Here is a 20,483-nt window from a genome sequence, read left to right as displayed (position 1 = left end):
TCGACCTGCTAGTAGAATTTAGTCCATTTTACAATTTTGTTGGCAGAAGTTTAGTAAGGACTACTTTTTATAACATTTTAAAATATCAGAAATTAGTAGAGGGATGGACTCTTTTTTTGTATGCTACATTTTTCTTGCAAATCTGAGGGCCTCTAACACTGTAAGTCCAGGAGTAACTCAAGTGAAATTAATAGATTTACTCTGGTTTTACACTCATGTAACGTTGCGCAAAATCTTGGCCCAGAGAAAAATGTCTGTTAGAGTCCCAGGTAAAGATTTCTTTAAAAACGAATATCCTAATGTAGGGTCCTTAATCCACATTTTGGTGCCTATGGCTCCACATCAGCAAGATATTTAAGCACACGAGTAATCCCATCCCCAGGGCCTAGGGCGCGAAACTTCCACCTTGCGCCCTCCACCCCTCCCCCTCCAGCCCGGGGAGCCGTGCGGAAGCTCCCCACCCCAGCTCACCTCTGCCCCGCCTCCTCCCCGAGCATGCCGCCCCCACTCGAATTCTCCTCCCCTCCCAAACAGCTGATTGGCGCCGCAAGCCTGGGAGGCAGGAGAAGTGGAGCGGCTGCTGCGTTGTGAGAGGGTGTCTGGGCCGCACATGTCAGCGTGCCGCCAGCAGCCCACCCCAGGAATGCTGTGTAAAATAAATAAATAAAATAAAATAAAATTAAAAAAAAATTGGGGGCACCACTTTTTGGCGCCCCCAAATCTTGGCGCGCTAGGCAACCACCTACTTTGCCTTAATGGTAGCACCGGCCCTGCCCATCCCTATTCAGCAAAGCACTTAAGCGTATGCTCAAGTCCTAGTGAAGTCATTGGGACTTGTCTCTAAAGTTAAGCACGTGCTTAAATAATTTGTTGACTAGAGATGGTATTATTTGCATGTTAGGCACATGTTTAAGAACCTTGATGAACTGAGAGCTAAAGTAAATGTGTTCGGAGTTTCAAAATTATGAGTACCCAGCAGCTCTCATTGAACTAACTGGGAGCTGCTGGTTGCTTAGCACTACTGTCAATAGGACATTTATCTAGGAGCCTAACTTCAGGCACCAAATTTTGAAAGTCTTGATCCAAATAATGTATAGAAAACCCTCCTAAAGCAATCCTTTATTCCCAATCTACTTTGACAATTGTGCCAGAATGATTTTCAGTAAAAATACTAAATTGTTAAGTGTCCGGCAAGAATAACTTTAGTACACAAACAAGCTCATCTTGTATTACTTGTCAGACTTTGTTTTGTTGTACATGAAGTTGAGCTAAAATAACCAAAATGTATTTCCATTTTTTGGTACACAGTGGTCATGTGAACAAGTCAAGCTTTATAGTAAATTATGCTTTTTGTTTTTTATCAGACAATATCAGTTCTTCTTTTTTTAAATACTTAATTTCATATATAAATAGTTCCAATTATCAAGAGTCAAAATACTTCTATTTTCTATTTAAATTTTAAGTGGAACTGGTTGGGCCATCTGAGGATCAAATAAACCCCTACTCACTTCTGGGCTGGTGTTAAACTACAATGGTGTAATTAAACTTTACTACTGCAAACTAAATTGCTTACTAAAGGTAGGGAATATCCTTTCACTCTGCTGAAACAGATTGAATTTTGGGCTACATCTTCAGTTGTGAAAGACTAAGCAAGCACGCAGGAGCTCATCTGTGGTCTTTAAAGTGCACTGCCTTGCATGAATTGCTTTTTACTTTCACAGTACACACAAAACTGCAGTAATTGTGGGATTGATTACAGATGAAAGATGCAGTTGGAAAAAAAACACAACAAAAAACCCCCAAATTTGGGTGCACTTGCTTAACAAATCCTTTAACAAGTTTTTAAAACTTCTTGTATGAACCAGTGTTTTGGGATATTCCACAGCCTCCCTAGAAAGCTTATTCTAATGCTTCTAAGGGTACATCTACACTACCGGGGGGAGTCGATTTAAGATACGCAAATTCAGCTACGTGAATAGCGTAGCTGAATTCGACGTATTGCAGCCGACTTACCCCGTTGTGAGGACGGCGGCAAAATCGACTTCTGGGGCTTTTTGTCGGCGGCGCTTACTACCACCTCCGCTGGTGGAGTTAGAGCGCCGATTCGGGGATCGATTGTCGCGTCCCAATGGGACGCGATAAATCGATCCCCGAGAGGTCGATTTCTACCCGCCGATTCAGGCGGGTAGTATAGACCTAGCCTCAGGGAGGTTGTGAAATCCCCATTATTGGAGGTTTTCAAGAACAGGCTAGACAGACGCCTCTTAGAGATGATCTAGGTATACTTGGTTCTGCCTCAGTGCAGGAGTCTGGACCAGATGACCTCTTGGGGTCCCTTGAAGCCCTACATTTCCATGATTTTTCTGATTAAGCCTATTACTTATAATTGATTCTGTCAAAGTTCAGCCTGATTCCTTTTCTGCCTATTACAGCTTTTGTTGGTGAGTTCCAGTTACTACTGAAATAGTCATGTTTTATGTCTGTCTGCAGAAGTGCCCACTATTGCGTCAGTGTGTATTTTAACTTTCAAAAGGAGTAAAGGAAGACTAATAGACCTACAGGAGAAAGTAGGGAGAGAACTCACTGGAGAATGTAGTATATAGCATCTGCCATAATCTATTACAAGTATTGTATTGTTGCGGGGACAGAAAGGAGACCTAAAAAAAAAAAAAAAATAGCTGTCCTTAGATATTTTTTTTTTTTTTTTTTTTGAATAAGGAAATTGCTTGGCTTGATGTGATGGTGTCATTATCTTGTGACTCTGTTCCTGTTTGTTTCTGTTTTTGTTACGTGTAGTACTGATATTCAATCTGTTATGATACAAAAGTCTTCCAGCTGATGTGCAAATTCAGTACTCAAGTCAAAGGTGCTATATCTAAATACTTTGGTAGGTCTTGCTTGCTTTGTTGAATAGAAGCTAAAATAGGTGTAGCTAAACTTCTGGAATTTGCAAAACCAAGTAGGTTGGCTTAACTAGAAACTTACTACATGTTGTCAGTGCTTGCTGAATAAAGCAAGAGAATAGTACCATTTTGGGGTTTAAACAATGAATATTCTATATGGTCTTTCAGTTTTAGGTCAGTTTTTCCCCCCTGAAATCTTTCTATTTTATTCCTTAGGTTTCTGGTTCCAATCTCAAGTGTTATCTGCAATGATATTACTGCTTACATTTTTGGATTCTTCTTTGGGAGAACTCCATTAATTAAGGTAGTCTCATAACAATTTTCTACTCTTTTTTTTATTTTTTTAATTTATTGTAAATAAGTAGATACAACTGTCCTGGACTTACTAGTATAGCAGACTTGCAATAATCTAACCTTGGTTTTCACACAGACATTCCAAGGTTCATTCAAAACTTATTTATGGAATAAAATTTCTCTAGTATTTTGCCAGACGGAATACTCATTTTACTTTATAGATGTTATGCTTTTTTAAAACATAGTCCATATTGTGGCCAGATGTAGGCTCTTTTCCATAGATCACAAATGGGAGATATTTTGTCCGGAATGAGATCTCCACCCTGTGCCATCTTGGGACTCATTGCCTCACAGGCAAACAAGAAAAATACCCCGTACTGCTCCAGAACAGCTCTGGGCCAGGGTCAAAAAGCTACACCTTTCTGCTACCTTGGATGGACCACCTCAGATTTGCCTTTCCTCTCATCCCACTAATACCACGAGTTCTGTAAAAAATTTGCAGGCTTGGATTCTCTTCATTGTGCCCAACTGGCCGAGACTGTATTGCTTTTTGAACCTCCTGAAGATCTCAACCCTTCCTCCCATCAGCATCCAGCCATTTCCAGATCTACTGATGCAACACAATGGTGAAACCAGTAACCCCAACCTGGGCCCTCTGCTATTCATGGCCTGGTATTTGGATGGGCATCAGCTGTAGAGTGCTCATGTTGGTGGCGGTCCAATACATTCTCTTCCAAAGCAGGAAGGATTGTATCAGGAGATACTATTTGGCCAAATGGAAATGTTTCTCCTCTTGATCACAACAGCATCAGTTATCTCCAAAAGCCATTGGGTTTCCTGTTGTTTTAGACATCTATTCACCCTCAAGACATTGGGCCTATCCATCAGCTAGGGTCCATCTCGCAGCAATCGCTGCCTTACATTCTCAGGTTGAGGGCCATACTACCTTCATTCATCCAACAACAGAAAACCAACACCACAATTGGATCTTAATGTTGTCCTTTCAGTCCTTACTAGATTTCCTTTTGAATGAATAGCCACCTGTTTCATGTCCCACCTCTCAATGAAAGTTGCCTTCCTAGTCACTATCACATCAGCCAGAAAGGTGAGCAAGTTAGGAGCACTCATGGCAGATCTGCCGCATACCACTTTTTTATAAAGAGAAGGTCTCTTTTCGCAGCTACCCAAAATTCATCCCTTAAGTAATTTACGAGTTTCACATAAATCAAATCATCCACTTACTGGTATCTTTTCCAAAACATCATGCTTCTGGTGAGGAGAAAAGGCTCCACTGTCTTGATGTCTGACCGGTGATGGCGTTCTATTTGCAGAGAACAAAAGCAATTAGGAAAACACCTAGACTATATATCTCCTTAGCAGAGTAATCAAGGGGTCAAGCATGATTTGTTCAAGATCTTCACAAACATAAACACATTTTTTTCTCTTGGTAATAAATCTTTTGGTATTTTTCTCGTTTGCAAAAAAAGATTTTGCTGTTATCTAGTTCTTTATTCTTCAGTGGTTTTTGTTTTGTTTTGTTTTTTAGTCAATAGTCAGATTCCCCAAATTGTGCTTGGTGACATTAACTAAGTTAACAGGAACTCTCTTCTTTAGGGAAGTGGTGATTTAATTAGATGAAACCATTGCTTTTTGAATATAATATTTTGCATATAGCAATCTTAGCTCAACCCTCTCATGAGCTTGGGTTTTTATAATTAAACCTGTACAGTTAGGACTTATGGCAAGGAACTGATAGTTAGAAAATTAAAGACCTTATTAGTCGGTCTTCCTAAAGGTTTCTCCTTGTGTTAAGGAGCTGAGCTGTTAGATCTCTATAGAGCTTTATGTAACTGCCTTGATGCAATCTACTTGAGGAGTTGTGTACTTAAAATTACACATTTGGTCATGTGATTCAGGTGATTGTTCTACTGGTGCAGGGCAGATAAGGTAGTTCTTCATATTCCAGTTAGCCATGATAGCAGTCATTTGGGGTAAGTGGCTGTCTGTGTGTTTGTGTTTGGGGGTTACTTGCTGTGTGCTGAACTTGTGTTTGTCTGTCTGTGTGTTTGTTTGAAGGACCGTATGCTGTGGCCAGCAGTTGGAAGCTGTGAGCTTCTAAACAAGGGCTGAAATCTAGAAGCCTCTGTTCATTGGCTGAGCCTTAGTCAGGGGGCGGGGCTATCAGGAAGGCCAGGGCTTTATAAAGCTTATAATAGGGAGTTTCGAGAGGGAGTTTGGAAGGGGAATGGGAAGGGGGCAAGGTACACTTGCCATTCTTTAAAACCTTTAGACTAAACTATGATCAAAACTGTTTGATTTAAACAAACCCCCCTATCATTAACCTAGGTAGCTGTAGGAGAGAATGCAGGCAGAAGCCCAGCAGCAGAGTGGGGGCTATCTTATTTATTGCGCTCAGTGTAGCATGTATGATTACCTGCCCTGAGGTACAACTAATTAGAAAAGGGATTTTGGGGTCATTGTGGATAGTCCTCTGAAGATGTCCATGCAGTGTGCAGCATCAGTCAAAAAAGCAAAAAGGATGTTTGGAATCATTCAAAAAGGGATAGAGAATAACACTGAGAAGATCTTATTGCCCTTATATAAATCCATGGTACGCCCACATCTTGAATACTGTGTACAGATGTGGTCTCCTCATCTCAAAAAAGATGTACTGGCATTAGAAAAGGTTCAGAGAAGGGCAACTAAAATGATTAGGGGTTTGGAACGGGTCCCATATGAGGAGAGATTAAAGAGGCTAGGACTTTTCAGCTTGGAATAGAGGAGACTAAGGGGGGATATGCTAGAGGTATATAAAATCATGAGTGGTGTGGAGAAAGTGAATAAGGAAAAGTTATTTACTTGTTCCCATAATATAAGAACTAGGGGCCACCAAATGAAATTAATGGGCAGCAGGTTTAAAACAAATAAAGGAAGTTCTTCTTCTTCACACAGCTCACAGTCAACCTGTGGAACTCCTTGCCTGAGGAGGTTGTGAAGGCTAGGACTATAACAGGGTTTAAAAGAGAACTAGATAAATTCATGGAGGTTTAAGTCCATTAATGACATGGGTAAGGAATGGTTTCCCTAGCCTCTGTTTGTCAGAGGCTGGTGATGGACAGCAGGAGAGAGATCACTTGATTATTATCTGTTAGGTTCACTCCCTCTGGGGCACCTGGCATTGGCCGCTGTCGGTAGACAGGATACTGGGCTGGATGGACCTTTGGTCTGACCCAGTATGGCCTTCTTATGTTCTTATGAGAAGCCTTCTTTTGTCCTCCCAGTTGATCTTTCTTTGCTTGAAAGGGCATTTACTGCCTATCTTGTTCTTGGAAATGGCTGAACTGTTTTAGCTGAAGCTTACCAAAAAAGAGAAAAAATTCAGCCTGAGGCAAAATTCTGGCATGGAAAATTTCAGTCCAAATGGTTTAATTTTTGTCAAAATTGTAAGCGACTGAAAACAGGGTCAGTGCTGGGCAGCCTTAACTGTAGAAGTCACTCTGTGATGTGCTTGTTCACTTACCTACATGTATGCCCACATAGACAGTTATTTGCATGGAAATGTCTGCACTCAGTAGTGCATGTATACTTTGAAAGCCAAGCCCTGAGCGTTTAATTCTGGTGGTTGTGCAACAAAAGTATCATGATATAAATTGTTAGTTATATCAACTCCTTCTCTTTTTGTGATTAGCTGTCTCCTAAAAAGACTTGGGAAGGGTTCATTGGAGGTTTCTTTTCCACTGTTGCATTTGGATTTATTGTAAGTAACTGCAGGATTTTCCTTTTCTAGTTTCAATCTTTAACTTGTGATGCTTAAATTTGACAGCAGCATTGTTTCAGTTGTCAATCTGCTATTATGGTGTATAGAAGTGGTGATCGCTTGTTATCTAGAGAATTCATTCCACCACCGATAATTGCAAAGCATATATCATTTTCTAACTACAGTAAATGGTTGCCGAAATGCTAAACTTTTTTGTACTAACCATCTCTGCCAGATTACATATTGTTTCCTATTCTTGGTAAGAGTTTGTATCTGTTATAAATGTTATAGTTCTGGTGAGAATAAATATACACTTATTTTGTAATTGAAATCTATTAATGGCCTTCTTCACACTCAGTAAAATGACAGTGATTTACATTTGTTTGATTTAAAAATGCCATCTTTCTTTATACAGTATCCATGCGTTTAGACAGCTAGCTTAAATTTATGGTATGCATGAAATAAAATAACTATAGATTGTAGTTCACGTATATAACTTATAACAGAGGCTTGTGAAAATCACAAAATCAAAAAAAATTGTAGATGTTGGGCTTTGTTTCTTAAAATCAAGATTTCATTTAAAGGTGAAGGGTAAGAAACAACACATAGTCATTATCAGCGTCGCCTGATGTATTGTTGGTTGTAGTAAGGAAACAATCAGCTGGCTTGACCTCAGGGGATCTAAAAACAATAACAAAAGTTAGTGATATTTAGTAATGTGCTGAATGTCCATCTGAGCCGGCTTAGTGAGGCGTCAACAATTTCAGAAGGGATGTTCTATCCACTTTGGAACCATTTTGTAACAAAATACTTTTTAATTACTGTCAACCGTACATCAGCCATATGAAAGCAATACTATCAAGTGTGACTTCAGCAAGAAATAAATACATCATAACTCTTGATTTGCTTTTCAGTTTGCCTACCTTTTGGCTCAGTATCAGTATTTTGTATGTCCAGTGGAATACAATAGTGAAACAAACAGATTTGTTACAGAGTGTGCACCGTCAGAGCTCTTCCAGATACAGAACTACTCTGTACCCCCATTTCTGCAGGATGTGTTGGGAAGGGTAAGGAAAAATAAAACTTCCGTTAAAATTGAATTTTTATTTGCCTACTTTTGTACATTAAATATTATTGTTAAAGGTGACCTAGTTTGTCTCAAAAGTCAGGGATTGAATGAATATGTAGAAGGAGGTAATGTCACCCATGGGTCGGTGGAGGGTGTCACTCCAGAACGTAATTGAGGCATATTTGGTGGAATTGTGTGGGGGATCTTGCACTCTCGCAACTCATGCTGTACCTGTCATGGAAATGGAAGACTTTGATTTTATAACCAAAATATAATGTGGGAGAGCAATCTGGTGTCATTAACAAAGTTTATTTCTGCAAGTCAGCCATTCTGTCTTGTGATGAATTGTACACAAAGTTTTACTTTAAGAGTTAAGGCCTGATTCTTAGGCCCATTAGAACTTGAGTTAAAACTCCAAAAAGTTTGGCACATTTTGTTTGGGAAAGAGATTGAAAAGGAAACAGTTACGGCATTTTTCCAACATGTGCGCAACATGTGTTAGGTTGGACATCACCCTCCTGTCCAAGTCAAGCGCACACAAGATGTTTGAAATCCTTAATGCTGTGTAGAATAAGGGAAAATTACTGACTGGTAACTCTGTGTGACTTAGTGATCTCCTTCCCTCCTCACACCCATCCTACAGATTCTTTGGAGTGAGCTGTTGTACCTCCACCTATAAGGAAACAGCAGATTGTCAGTCAATCCAGTATAAAAAGCGCAGCTCCATTCCCTTTCCTTCAATCAGAAAATTCCAAAGCAACCAAACAGAAACAAAATAGAACAGTCCATCACTCCCCTCCTTCGAGGGGAAGAGGAGGAGAATATATGACAAAAACAGAATTACTGGTAAGTAATTTTCTCTTGTTGTACGTCACCTCCTCTTCCCCATCCTCAAATTCCTTATGCTGAACTGGTAAAGGAAGCGCTAACAAAGCACTGAGCTTACCTATACGTTGTCTTCTCAACCCTTACCTGTCAAATGGAGCATTTTAAACAGAGAGCAGGTTCAGTGTATGCTACAAGATAGAATGATTGAAGAATAGCCAAGTCTCTGCCTTTAATGCACATTTCTGCCAGGACAGTTGCAGTTCTTTTTGTGGAATATCCTTTTATTGGTAGCAAAAATCCCCCACCTTGATGTTCTCTTCTTCAGTATAGTCCTTGGAACATAAACCATACTCTTCATGGCATCTGGTTTTCGTGATGTAAATTGCACTTCGGTAATCTTTTGTCCTGGCATTGTAAAAATTTGAAAGTTCCTTAACATCTAATAAATTAAAACACCGTGGAAACAAGATGGGAAGAATATAACTCAGAGGTGGGCAAACTACGGGCCACATTCGGCCTGTGGGACCCTCCTACCCGGCTCCTGAGCTCCTGGCCTGGGAGGCTAGCTCCTGTCTCGTCCCCTGCTGTTCCCCCTCCCGGCGCAATGCTCTGGGCGGTGTGGCTGGCTCCAGCTGGGCGGCGCAGCTGCCTGTCCTGGTGCTCTGGGCGGCGCGGCTGTAACGCCGCCAGCCACCGGTGCTCCAGGCAGCGCGGTAAGGGGGCAGGGAGCGGGGTGGGGAGTTGGATAGAGGGCAGAGGAGTTCGGGGGGTACTCAGGGGGCGGGGGTGTGGCTAAGGGTTGGGGCGGTCAGAGGGCGGGGAACAGGGCAGTTGAATGGGGGAGAGGTTCCAGGGGGCAGTCAGGAAGGAGGGGGGAGGTTGGATGGGGTGGCCGGGGGTCAGTCAGGGGCGGGGGGTCCAGGGGCCGTCAGGGGGCAAGAAGCAGGGGGGTCGGATAGGGGGCCGGGCTACGCCACGCCACGCCTGGCTGTTTGGGGAGGCACAGCCTCCACTAACCGGCCCTCCATACAATTTCGGAAACCAGATGTGGCCCTCAGGTCAAAAAGTTTGCCCACCCCTGATCTAACTACAAACCACAGATTGTTTCAGATGAGAGTATTAACTTTTGGATGAATGTCCAATCATCTTCCAAAAATGGAAGACAGAGGAATTATAGCTAAAGCTGCCACAGTAGTTCTTATATCACTTAAACCATGATTATGGCTTTTAAAAAACAAAATTTAAGGGGATAAAAGGACTCATTCCAATAAACTCGAAGTGGGGGAATATATCATCGCTTTGAGGCCTAAAATAAATTTCCTTGAAGGACTACTTAATGAATTGCAAACCTTCATAAAATAAAAGCTCGGTCCTTAAGAGCAATATAAGGGTGACATCTAACCTTAGTGTGCAAGCTGAGGCCCCTGACTAGAGAGATGACTAAGGGAATTTGTTTTCAATTTCTTGAGAATTCCCTAGAGGAGGATGCCTAGCTTCTGCATAGGGCCACCCATGGGAATAATCTGGCATGTGTCACAGAAGCAGTTTGTTCAACAGTCCACCTCAAGAGAACCCCACTTATGTATGTTACTCTGTCTAAAGAGTTATAGAATTGGCCCAGATTCATAAAGGGGAATCTGCCCTCTGTGAAGGGATGTGGTCTTAGATGTACCCTTGCTGCCAGATTCTGTACATTCATGGAAGGAAGCCAGAATGGTTTCTGCCCAGTTCATTTGACCTTTCAGTAAAGAAAGAGGGAATGTAACCCAATCCTGCAGTGGTCCAATAGGAAACTATACGTTTGCATTGACAAGAGGCTATAGCTCCAAAACGGTGCTAAGTCAGTTTTGTCAAACTGTTGGCAAGGACTTTAATGTCTCACATGTCCTGTTGAACACAGTCATAAAGGCATAAACTCCATTTATCTGGTTTTAAAATTTTGTGCCCAGTTGTCCTTCCCTGCAGGCATCATGCTGCCCACTGCCAAAGCAAGAGGGGTTTTGCTCAGAAACCAAACTGGATGATCTCACACCACTGTTGGTGTTTTCCTGATTATTAATATTCAACACAAACCCAATCACAGTTGTTAATTGCATACTTCTGCAACAGAATGGACTTCCAAAAGAGTCAAAATCTAAAGGACTTCCTGTCATTCAATCAGGTTGACGTTTTAGATATTGTTTTGTCCTGACCAAAAACCTCTGCGTTGAAGCAGTCTCCTGTGAGCCCCCAAACCAGGAGACTGGTGGCTGTGATACAAAATGGGAATATGCAATTTAGGAATGCTAGGTCATAATCCGTATAGACACAGATTAGGAGGTCAGGAATTCTCTGGTATTTAAATAGGTCATCGTGAGCTCTCTTCTCTGAAGGACTTGGTGCCATGACTGTGTGAGACTGCAGGAGAGAGGCACATTTAGGATATTAAGTTGCTACAGAATATCCCAGCAGTCTCTTAATCTTGAGGTAAGAATGGAAGTCTGTAGATTAGGAATCTCTGCTGATAATAGAACAACTTTCCTGTCTGACGTATCTAACAGACCAGAAGCTCAATTAAAAAAAGTGCGCATGAAATCGGTCAACGAAATGAGTATAATATAACAAGTTTAAGTGCAAACTATAAGAGGGAAGAATACATTTCCTTTCTCTATAGAATTCATGGTTGGTGAGAGTGGAAATCTCACCAGGTAGGAGACTTCTTGCAGTAGCTACTTTGTAATTTTCTAGAGCTATCAAAAGGCATAAAGTATGTGGCTGCTTCTGGGACCTGGAGGTTAAGGAGGTAATCATTCCCCTCCTGCAGTGTTGAAATGCTGGAATGATTGTTGCATGAGTCCGCCATACTGTCACCAGCAAAGCATTTGAGAGGCATAAATATGATAGTGAGTTACCTGGAAGGGAGACACTGGGTTACTAGAGGGCTTTCAAACACTGGCAAGAGTTATTCTTTCCAGAAGTTTGAAGGGTAGTAGGCAAGATCTTTTTTTCCTTTCCAGTAAGAGGAAGAGACATTAGGAAAGAAGGAAACTGGAAAGAGCTGAGATTGAGAAGGTATTGGAGCTGCATCTTATATACTAGGATGATTAACCATAGATTTCTTTCTTTCTGATACATGAAGATACAAATCAGTTTAAAGAATCTGTAGAATTGGGTAGGGAAGAGGAAGTGTTATATTTGACAAATCCCTTGTTACATCTAAGATAAATATTAAAATACTTCAGTAATACTGAGCAGGGAATTCTTTTCACATTAGATAAAATATGTATTGGTGTGTTCTATAACATGTCTATTTCCCCCTATGCAATGAAGGCAAGTACCTTTTATAATAGAAAAGTTGGAAATTTTCCGTGAATCATGTTGGCTTTGCAACAAAATGTATTTTCTCTGTTAGTAAAATAATGTTAAGGTCTTTATGTTGAATGTTATATTGTTTGGCCTTGAGTATCTGGAATAATTGTAAATTAATGTATACTATTGCTAATAGTTGTCTTCTTGCAGGAAACAGTGAATATGTACCCATTCCAGATGCACAGCATTGCTTTGTCAACATTTGCATCTTTAATTGGGCCATTTGGAGGCTTTTTTGCTAGTGGATTCAAAAGAGCTTTCAAAATCAAGGTGTGTACAGATTTTTGTAGATTTTTAAAAACCCTATGAAGACTTTGATGGAGCCACTTCCTAGAATTTTAATTAGATGACTTCAGAGTATAATGATCTAGACACACTGGTTTTCTACTAAACCAGCATGTTGTGATAACAAGCTACCATTAGCCTCTGAAACAATATTCTTCTTAATCAGAGATATGTTGCAGAGTATGCATTGGCAAATAATGTTCTTAAACTTCATATGTTTTCAAGATGCACTATGATTTCCATGCTGGCAAATCTTAGCACTTTCTGGATTCATTGTGCACGCATTTTGGTATCTGTTTAGCTTTTGCGAGTTACTTTATTATATTTGTTTATATAATGAGGTAAGAAATTGTGTTATACATAAATATTTATATGGATGGTAATATACATGAATACGTGCTGACAATTTGCTAGAATGTATCATTGATTATATCTCCAATAAAGTTTGCATGTCCTTTTGAGCACTGCTTCCATTTCAGATTTTCTTTTGTAAAATTAAAAATAGTGTTTGAATACAATGCTTATACAGAGAATGATTGCTTATACCACATGAATTTATAAAGACACAACATTCTTTTTAATTAAGGACATTTGGAAATCAATGAAACATATGGGGGATTTGCAAAGATGAAGTAAAATAAACAGTAATATGGACTCTTGGATCACAGGATGCCTTTTCCATTTTAACATTCAGGGAGCATCTTGTGGAAAGATGTTTTTATGCAAAATAAATGCTTCAGCAGCTGCCACTCTGGTAGAAAAAGGAGATAAAAGTATTCAACTGTGGGAGGTATTAGAACCTATACAGACAAGATGCTAGAAGATGATACTTAAAGATTAGAAGGCTTGGCACAAAATAGGATGATGTGTAGAGGTAGATGGTCCTGGTCTAGCAGTTCAGTGCCTAATTTGTTCCCAGTTCTGCCACAGACCTCTTGTGTGAACTTGGGCAAGTCACTTCACCTCTTTGTTCCCCTCCTCTTCTTCCTGCCCTTTGTCTGTCTTGCCTGTTTGGATGGTAAATCCTTTAGGACAGAGACTGTCACTATGTGTTGGTAGAGTGTTGGTAACGTGTTGGTTCAGTTAGTACAGCATGATGGGGCCTATATCTCAATTAGGCACTGATGTAATACAAACAATAGATGAGTGAGGTATTGTACGTGAATATTTATACTACTGCATTTTTTCCTTAAAGGATTTTGCAGACACTATTCCTGGCCATGGCGGAATAATGGATCGCTTTGATTGTCAGTACTTGATGGCTACTTTTGTTCATGTGTATATCACCAGTTTCATAAGGTATTTTTTTGCATATATAAATATATATAGTCAATATAGAGATCTAGCAAACTTTCTTCCATTACTGTTCTGCTGGTACAGTGAAGGTTAGCTTTAAACATGATTTATGCAGTTACATTTGATCAGAGGGATCTCTTGAATATTGGAGCCATTGTTAAATCTCACGAAACTTCTAAAGGTCTTGCAACAGGCTATGTTATCCTCCTCTTTTACTACTAGTTAACGAAAAAGTAAGAGCATGTACCCAACTGAATATAAAGAAAATGAATCTGAAATAACCCCTAAACATTCTGATTTTTATTTGTGGTAATTGGAGCAGTGCAGAAATGTCTGTTTTCCTATAATTGATGTACAAAACACCATTCGAGGTTTTTGTAACATGTTTAGGCTGAGACTTGCAGCAGAAAGGTTCTCTCTGCCCTTGGATTTCTTGTTTCAAGATCCTTTCCCAGTGGTCAAAAGACATGCAACAGGCATCACTCGGACACTCATCTTACATCACTTGGCTCATTCTTCGGCATGTAGCTTGTTAGCATGAATATCCTGGAAGGTACATAGGGTGAGAAAGTCAAAACAAGCAATTTTGGAATCGGTCACATTCTCACCATGACCAGCAGCAGCCTTTATGCATATTACATTTGTGGCTTACCCAGTTAAGACATCTTATTACATTTTATACAACAGATACAGTCTGAGAAAGCAGGTTTCAGTTACGCTCACCAGATAACACACATGTTCTGGAGAGATCATTACACTAGAAAAACCTCTCAAAAAGCAGACACTGCATTTATACCATAGGGAGAAAAACTAAAGATGTCACTTCTGTATGGTAGGTTTAGAGCTTTTATTCAATTAAATTTTTTTTCCCTTAAATTTCATTGGCAGGGGTCCAAATCCCAGCAAATTACTGCAACAACTGTTGGTACTTCAGCCAGAACAGCAATTAAATGTATATCAAACCTTGAAATCTCATCTAATTGAAAAAGGGATCCTTCAGCCATCACTGAGGGGAAAGTTGGATTGAATGGCGGACTTAAAAAACAAAACAAACAAACAAACAAAAACAACCTGCCAGAAAAGCACTGAAAAAAACAAGTTACAACTTTGCATAGTAATCGTGGTTGAACAAGAAGTAGATAGTAGTTTTGAAGACATTGAATGTTTCCTGAAACTACTGTGAATATTTAATAAGACATAAAATTTAAGTTTGCTTGTAAAATAACTGTTTATTTAACATGTGTTTTAGTTTCTGAAGTTGATGGTGTGAGCACTCCTTCGGTATCCAGCCTGACAGGTTAAATAGTTTTTAAAATAACTATTCATTTTCAGCAGTTTTATATCACAATAACTAAACTGAGGAAATGTTAAGACTGTACTGGCACTGTGCAACTTTTAATGTAGCTTATCAGTACAGTTGTTGCTTTTAATGCAAGTTTTATAGTACTGTATATCTTAGCAATAATTCTGTCATACTTAGTCTCAAATGGTTATTGAAGAATAACCAAACTGCAGTAAAGTGGTGATGTTTTATGTACTGTGCAATTGATTACATCACTTGCCAGAAAATAGTTTGCCTTGAGAGTTGCTCAGAAAGTTGAGGCTGGAATTTAGAATAGAATATATCAGGGTTACTGCTGGATTTGTACCATTACTGTTTTACTGAAAATGGCTAAGGTTAGCCAAGTTTCTAGTTAATGGCTTTGAAAAAAATTCTCTAATGAAGTCAGTGGATCCTTGCAAGATTAAAGGCACCTTTACTGTTGAGGTGCCTGGGCAGTAGTCTCCTCTTTTGGAAGAATCCTTCTGGATTACAAAAACAAATTAATGCATCCAGAACTAGAGTGGTGATTAACTAACAGATAGAGTTCTCCAGTCCAGCAAATGGACATGAACAATCCTAGATTCACATCCCAATGATCGGTCACTGTCTGAAATGAGCTCATTCTAGCCTTATTTCTTGTGCCTCGAATTTTTTTCATCTGTAAAATGGGGATATTTCCCTCCTTTATAAAGCACTTTGAGATCCTTGGATGAAAAGTGCACTATAAGTGCTTACTTATTAATATTTTTATTATTATTATTCCCCTGAAAGCAGTCACTGTTGTCTGACTGACCAAATGCACAAAGTTCCAGGTGGAGATGGTGAATGGTTCTTCTGCCATCTGTTATCAACAGTTGAGTAACTCTAGCTTCTCAAGTAAGTTTGGGTAACAATGTAAGGATTCAGTTGAGAAATATATACTTTATAGATAGCTGCTCTTTCAGTAGTCTTAATTAAGTATGTGTGAAAACAGTTGACACTGTAAAATGGTTAATATTGGGTATTTTCATTTTACATAATATCCTTTTTATCATGTAGTAAAATCTTAGTAGAAATAAAAATACTTTTTTTGGGGAACAAATGGAAACTATTTTCTTCCCACAATGTATGAAAGCACACGAATGCCGGAAAGTTTCTTTTGGTATATTAGAGACTCTAACTTGATGAAATTTAATTTCCCCAATCCTAATGTAAATAAGCTTCTGCACTCTGAGTGCACTCTGACTATATTATTTTTGTGAGGGGTTAAAGATGAAAATCTTAAAATTGCTTGGTGCTACTTGAAAAAACAATAGAGAGAGCAAATAGAGATGTTAACAAGCCTTGTAGAATTCAAAGTTTTTGTTTACATTAGAATAGAATCTGAGACCACTGTATATTCTGTTTCAGGATTATATACTAATTGCATTTTAGGCCAGGGTAATCTGTATATAATCTGTACATAGTAAAATAGTCTTATATACTGTTCTAAAAGAGAGATGTTCGTTCTAATTCCAAAATAAAGTTTCCATTCAGTGGTAATGTCAACACTAAATAGCTGAGGGAACAAATTAGTATTACATTTTTATATTCTATTGTAAAAGTACAGTACTTCTGTCAAAAAAAATTCTAGAGCAAGAAATCAGCTTTAAAATCACAATGCTAACAAATTGTCTTCCAGTAGTGATTAGCTGTGCTTCCCGACTCCCAATTTTTTGTTTTTGTTTTTTAATAATAATAAATAATAATAATTATACTGAAACTAAGCACATGTAGGACTCTTTAACTTGAAAACAAAACGCAATGCAACCTGAAGGTTAAAACATAGCACAGCCAAAATTATGAGCTATGGAAAGATGCTAGTAAGCAGTTCTAAAAAATATTGAAAGGAAGTAGCGTTTGTTGAAGCAGGAAAGGGTGACAAAAATCATCCATAAACCTTGAAATAAGGCTTTAGTTAGGTAACGGTATCTTGGTAGATTCTTCCAATAAGAAACACAGCCTTACTAGAGTTGGGTATAAATTTATCCTATAGATATGAGATTATAATATTTAATTTTAACATAAATAAAATGTTTGAACTCTTTTTAGTGTAATTTTTATAGGATATATATCAAGTAAATAGAATATATTGTAGCATTGAATACAGTGAATCACTTGAAGTCAATGAATCTTTACAGTGAAAATAAAAAGGACAAAGTTACAACCAAATAATTTTCAGAAGCATTAATGGTTAACCACTTAATCTACTGTTGTAGATTTGTTATTGTTTACTCTGATAGGCCCTGATGTAAGTCTTTGCAGGATTAGGTCCTTAATTTTTAACTTGTGAAATGCCATAAATATTTCCTCTCGCTGTTCAATGTGCCCCCTCTGCCCACCCTCACGTTTCTTATGTATTAGTTCTATTAATATAGGCATACAGCTTGAATTGGAAAGTCTAAATTTTACACCAGTGATTTCTCTTCACTTTTCAGTTCTGTTGGGCAAGGCTGTTGTAATTATCTTGTTCAGAAAAACAAATATAGAAACAATGTATATACTGTAAATGGTATCATATTATGTATGTTTTAATTGTTTCAATCTCTTATTAAAGCTAGGATTGGGAAAATAAAGCTGGGACAGAAATCTTCTATGATCTGACTTTTGTCATTTTTTCCTCTATAGCAAACACATTTTGGCTGACAATCTCTTAAAAATGCACCTTTCTATTGTTAAAAGTAGGGCTGTCAATTAATCTTAATTAATGCCTGCAATTAACTGAAAACAAACAAAATTAACATATCTCTGGGTGGGGGAGGGAGGCATCAGTTGTGGAGGGACCTGACAGTGTCCGGTCAGGCGTAGTAACCCAAGCTGCCATCAGAGGGCGGGAAGAGAAGAGCAAGTGGCTCCTATCCCAGTTCCAGCAGAGAGGTAGGGATCCTGACCCTGCCGGGCTTCATTCCCCACACCTGGCCCCTCACTCTGGGGACTGACCACCCCCATGCCGTGTCCAATTGTACTGTTAAGAAAAAGTGGTGTAAGAATGTAATATGCAGTGTAACTTCTACACTTGTTTTTGAAAATAAGATGTTTCTGATATATTCTTGCAGATGATAAATGGTCCTATAATGCTATTGCAGCCATTCATGGCTGATGAAAACTATAGACAATGGACTTATTTGCACTGCAGTTACTTGACTCCTTGCAGTAAAAAGTTTCCCTTTTGGGCTCTACTGCACTATAGTGAGACATTTGGAGGAGATTTCTGTTGGCAACATGGCCCACTTGATGAGAACATCCTTTGTGCTCTGCTTCCAGTGTTCCTGATTCTCCCCACTTCTAACAATCTCTACACTCAGAATTGGCACTGCCAGCTGGGCACAAAGTCTCTCTGAACTACTCAGCTATAAGGCAAAAAAAGTGTGGCCCAAACAAATGCCAAGTGCTGCTCCTATGCACGGGGAGGGAGGAATATGCTCCTGGCTGAACGTTGGCAGTGCAAAGCCCATATCTCCCTTTTCTCCTAGCCTATGTAGAGAGAATAGGAACAATTGTATGCAGTTGTTGTAGCCATGTTGGTCCCAGGATGAGAGGCACAAGATGGGTGAGGTAATCTCTTTTATTGGATCAACTTCTGTTGGTGAGAGAGACAAGCTTTCAAGCTACACAGAGTTCTCTCTCAGGTCTGGGAAAGGTACTCAGAATCCTCTGGAGTGGGTGTTACCTCAGCCAGCCTGTTGCTCTGTAGCCCATCTAAGCCAGTCGGGCTGGCATGGCAACTGCATTCTTTGAAGGCTGCATTCTTTCAGTGAGTCACAAAATCGGTCTTGTCAGAAGTTCAAATTAAGCAGCTCTTTCTGTTCTGTTGGTCATCACACGGGAAAAACAGCTTCTTAGGCTTCTGTAATGGGATGAACTAACCTATGTATCTGTCTAACTTGTGTTCAGGCTAATTAACCTGGTCCCTTGAATTTTTATTATTATTATTATTATTATTTTTTTTTTTTTTTGGTGGCGAGGGAGGGCATTCTTACAGTGGCAACTACTTCCTGGCCAGTGAGGATGGAAGCATCTGCTGAAGCAGTTAAGGCTGGGCTGCCATGTGGTCTTCCTCACATACACTCAAGCACTACCAGCTGAACAGTCTATCTATCTTCACAGGACATCTCTTGCTTGCAGGGCACTACAGGATGCATATTAAGGTAAGCCTTCATCTATGGCATTATTTGCTGCAACTGCCAGTTCTTCCTACTGTTTTTTCACACTATAGGAGAAAAGGGATGTATATGACAAGTGCAGAATAACTTACCAGTAATTCCTTGTTATAGTCTTCCTTCCTACACCACTGTCTTGGCCTCCCTCTGCTTTGGAAATATTCAACTGGAAAGGGAAGGGAATGACTGGGCCTTATATAGGGAGAGTATTCTCAAATTCTTTGCCTCCTTGCTTTCAAAAAAGAGGGAATCCAGGATGCCAGTTGTCCTTATTGTCTTCTGGTGGAATGGGAGAAGACAGAAGGAACTACCACAGAGTCATTTTTCAGTGTATGGAGGAGTGATGATTTAGGCTGTAAATTATTACAGACACTGTTTACTTTTTTTCTTTTAAAAATACATTCTAAGTGGATTTCTGTAGCAATGTAGCAAGCTGAAGTGATTCAAAATTGTGTTTGGTCAGTCACTCGCTGTAGTTTATGAAATTGGGTATGTAACTAACTTCTCTTGGTTGAGTAACAAGGAATGTGTTTCCCTAAATAGTGTTATCTCTAAATGCTCTTGAGCCAACTGTTTGACTCACTACTGAACAGAGGGAAGTTGTGTGCATTCTTAGTGATTGACAAGAGGAGTTACTTTCAAAAATACTAGTTGAGTAACAAGTTGTCCTGCTGTCAATAGCATATTTTGTGTGCGTTTCTTAGGTGAAATAGGGTGATATTTACCAGTTGATTGAATTAGGATTAAACAAAACCTTGTGATGGACAAATCTTTTGTCCAGCTTTTACTAAGATTTAGTTTTCGCAAAAGATAGAGGAGATGGGTTCTGAAAATAATCTCACCCCCATGTAAAATTGATATTAAATAGTCTCAAGCATCTCAATTTAATCTCCCTTCTATATCAAATGCGTCCTCCTTTCTGAGTGTTAACTTCGTTGCAATTTCAGATGAGACCCATGGATGCTGTGTTGTGTATAGCTAGCAAACCAGTGCATTGTTTTTTCATTTTTATAGATGTTAACACACCACAAACATCAATTAAAAAAATGTTCCAATAGCTGGTGAAGCTTGACTGATTTCGACTGGATTCTAAAAACCTTCATAGAAGGGGAGCAATCTCAAGTTAAGACAAGATAAAAGGAATGTTTTAAAGGCGCACCAACTTAAAAGGTAGTCAGTTCAAGGTAAAAGAATTTTAGAT

General features: G+C 39.3%; 1 protein-coding gene across 2 annotated transcripts in view; it reads left to right on the top strand.

Moving 5' to 3' along the window:
* CDS1 (CDP-diacylglycerol synthase 1) overlaps positions 1-17,721 on the top strand; it is a 57,512-nt gene extending 39,791 nt beyond the window's left edge. The window contains exons 8-13 of one of the 2 annotated variants that reach the window (XM_034772367.1): positions 3,120-3,207; positions 6,886-6,954; positions 7,869-8,021; positions 12,350-12,469; positions 13,680-13,783; positions 14,669-17,721. In XM_034772367.1, coding sequence (XP_034628258.1) covers positions 3,120-3,207; positions 6,886-6,954; positions 7,869-8,021; positions 12,350-12,469; positions 13,680-13,783; positions 14,669-14,807 — 673 coding nt within the window. In that variant the 3' untranslated portion in view covers positions 14,808-17,721. The remainder of the gene's footprint in view (positions 1-3,119; positions 3,208-6,885; positions 6,955-7,868; positions 8,022-12,349; positions 12,470-13,679; positions 13,784-14,668) is intronic. The other variant, XM_034772368.1, reaches the window with a different exon arrangement.
* Positions 17,722-20,483: the final 2,762 nt, after the last annotated feature.

The sequence above is a fragment of the Trachemys scripta genome, chromosome 5 (assembly GCF_013100865.1).
Source record: "Trachemys scripta elegans isolate TJP31775 chromosome 5, CAS_Tse_1.0, whole genome shotgun sequence".
Lineage (NCBI taxonomy): Eukaryota > Metazoa > Chordata > Testudines > Emydidae > Trachemys > Trachemys scripta.
Note: the sequence above shows the minus strand (reverse complement) of the source record. Positions and strands in the feature narration are given on the sequence as shown.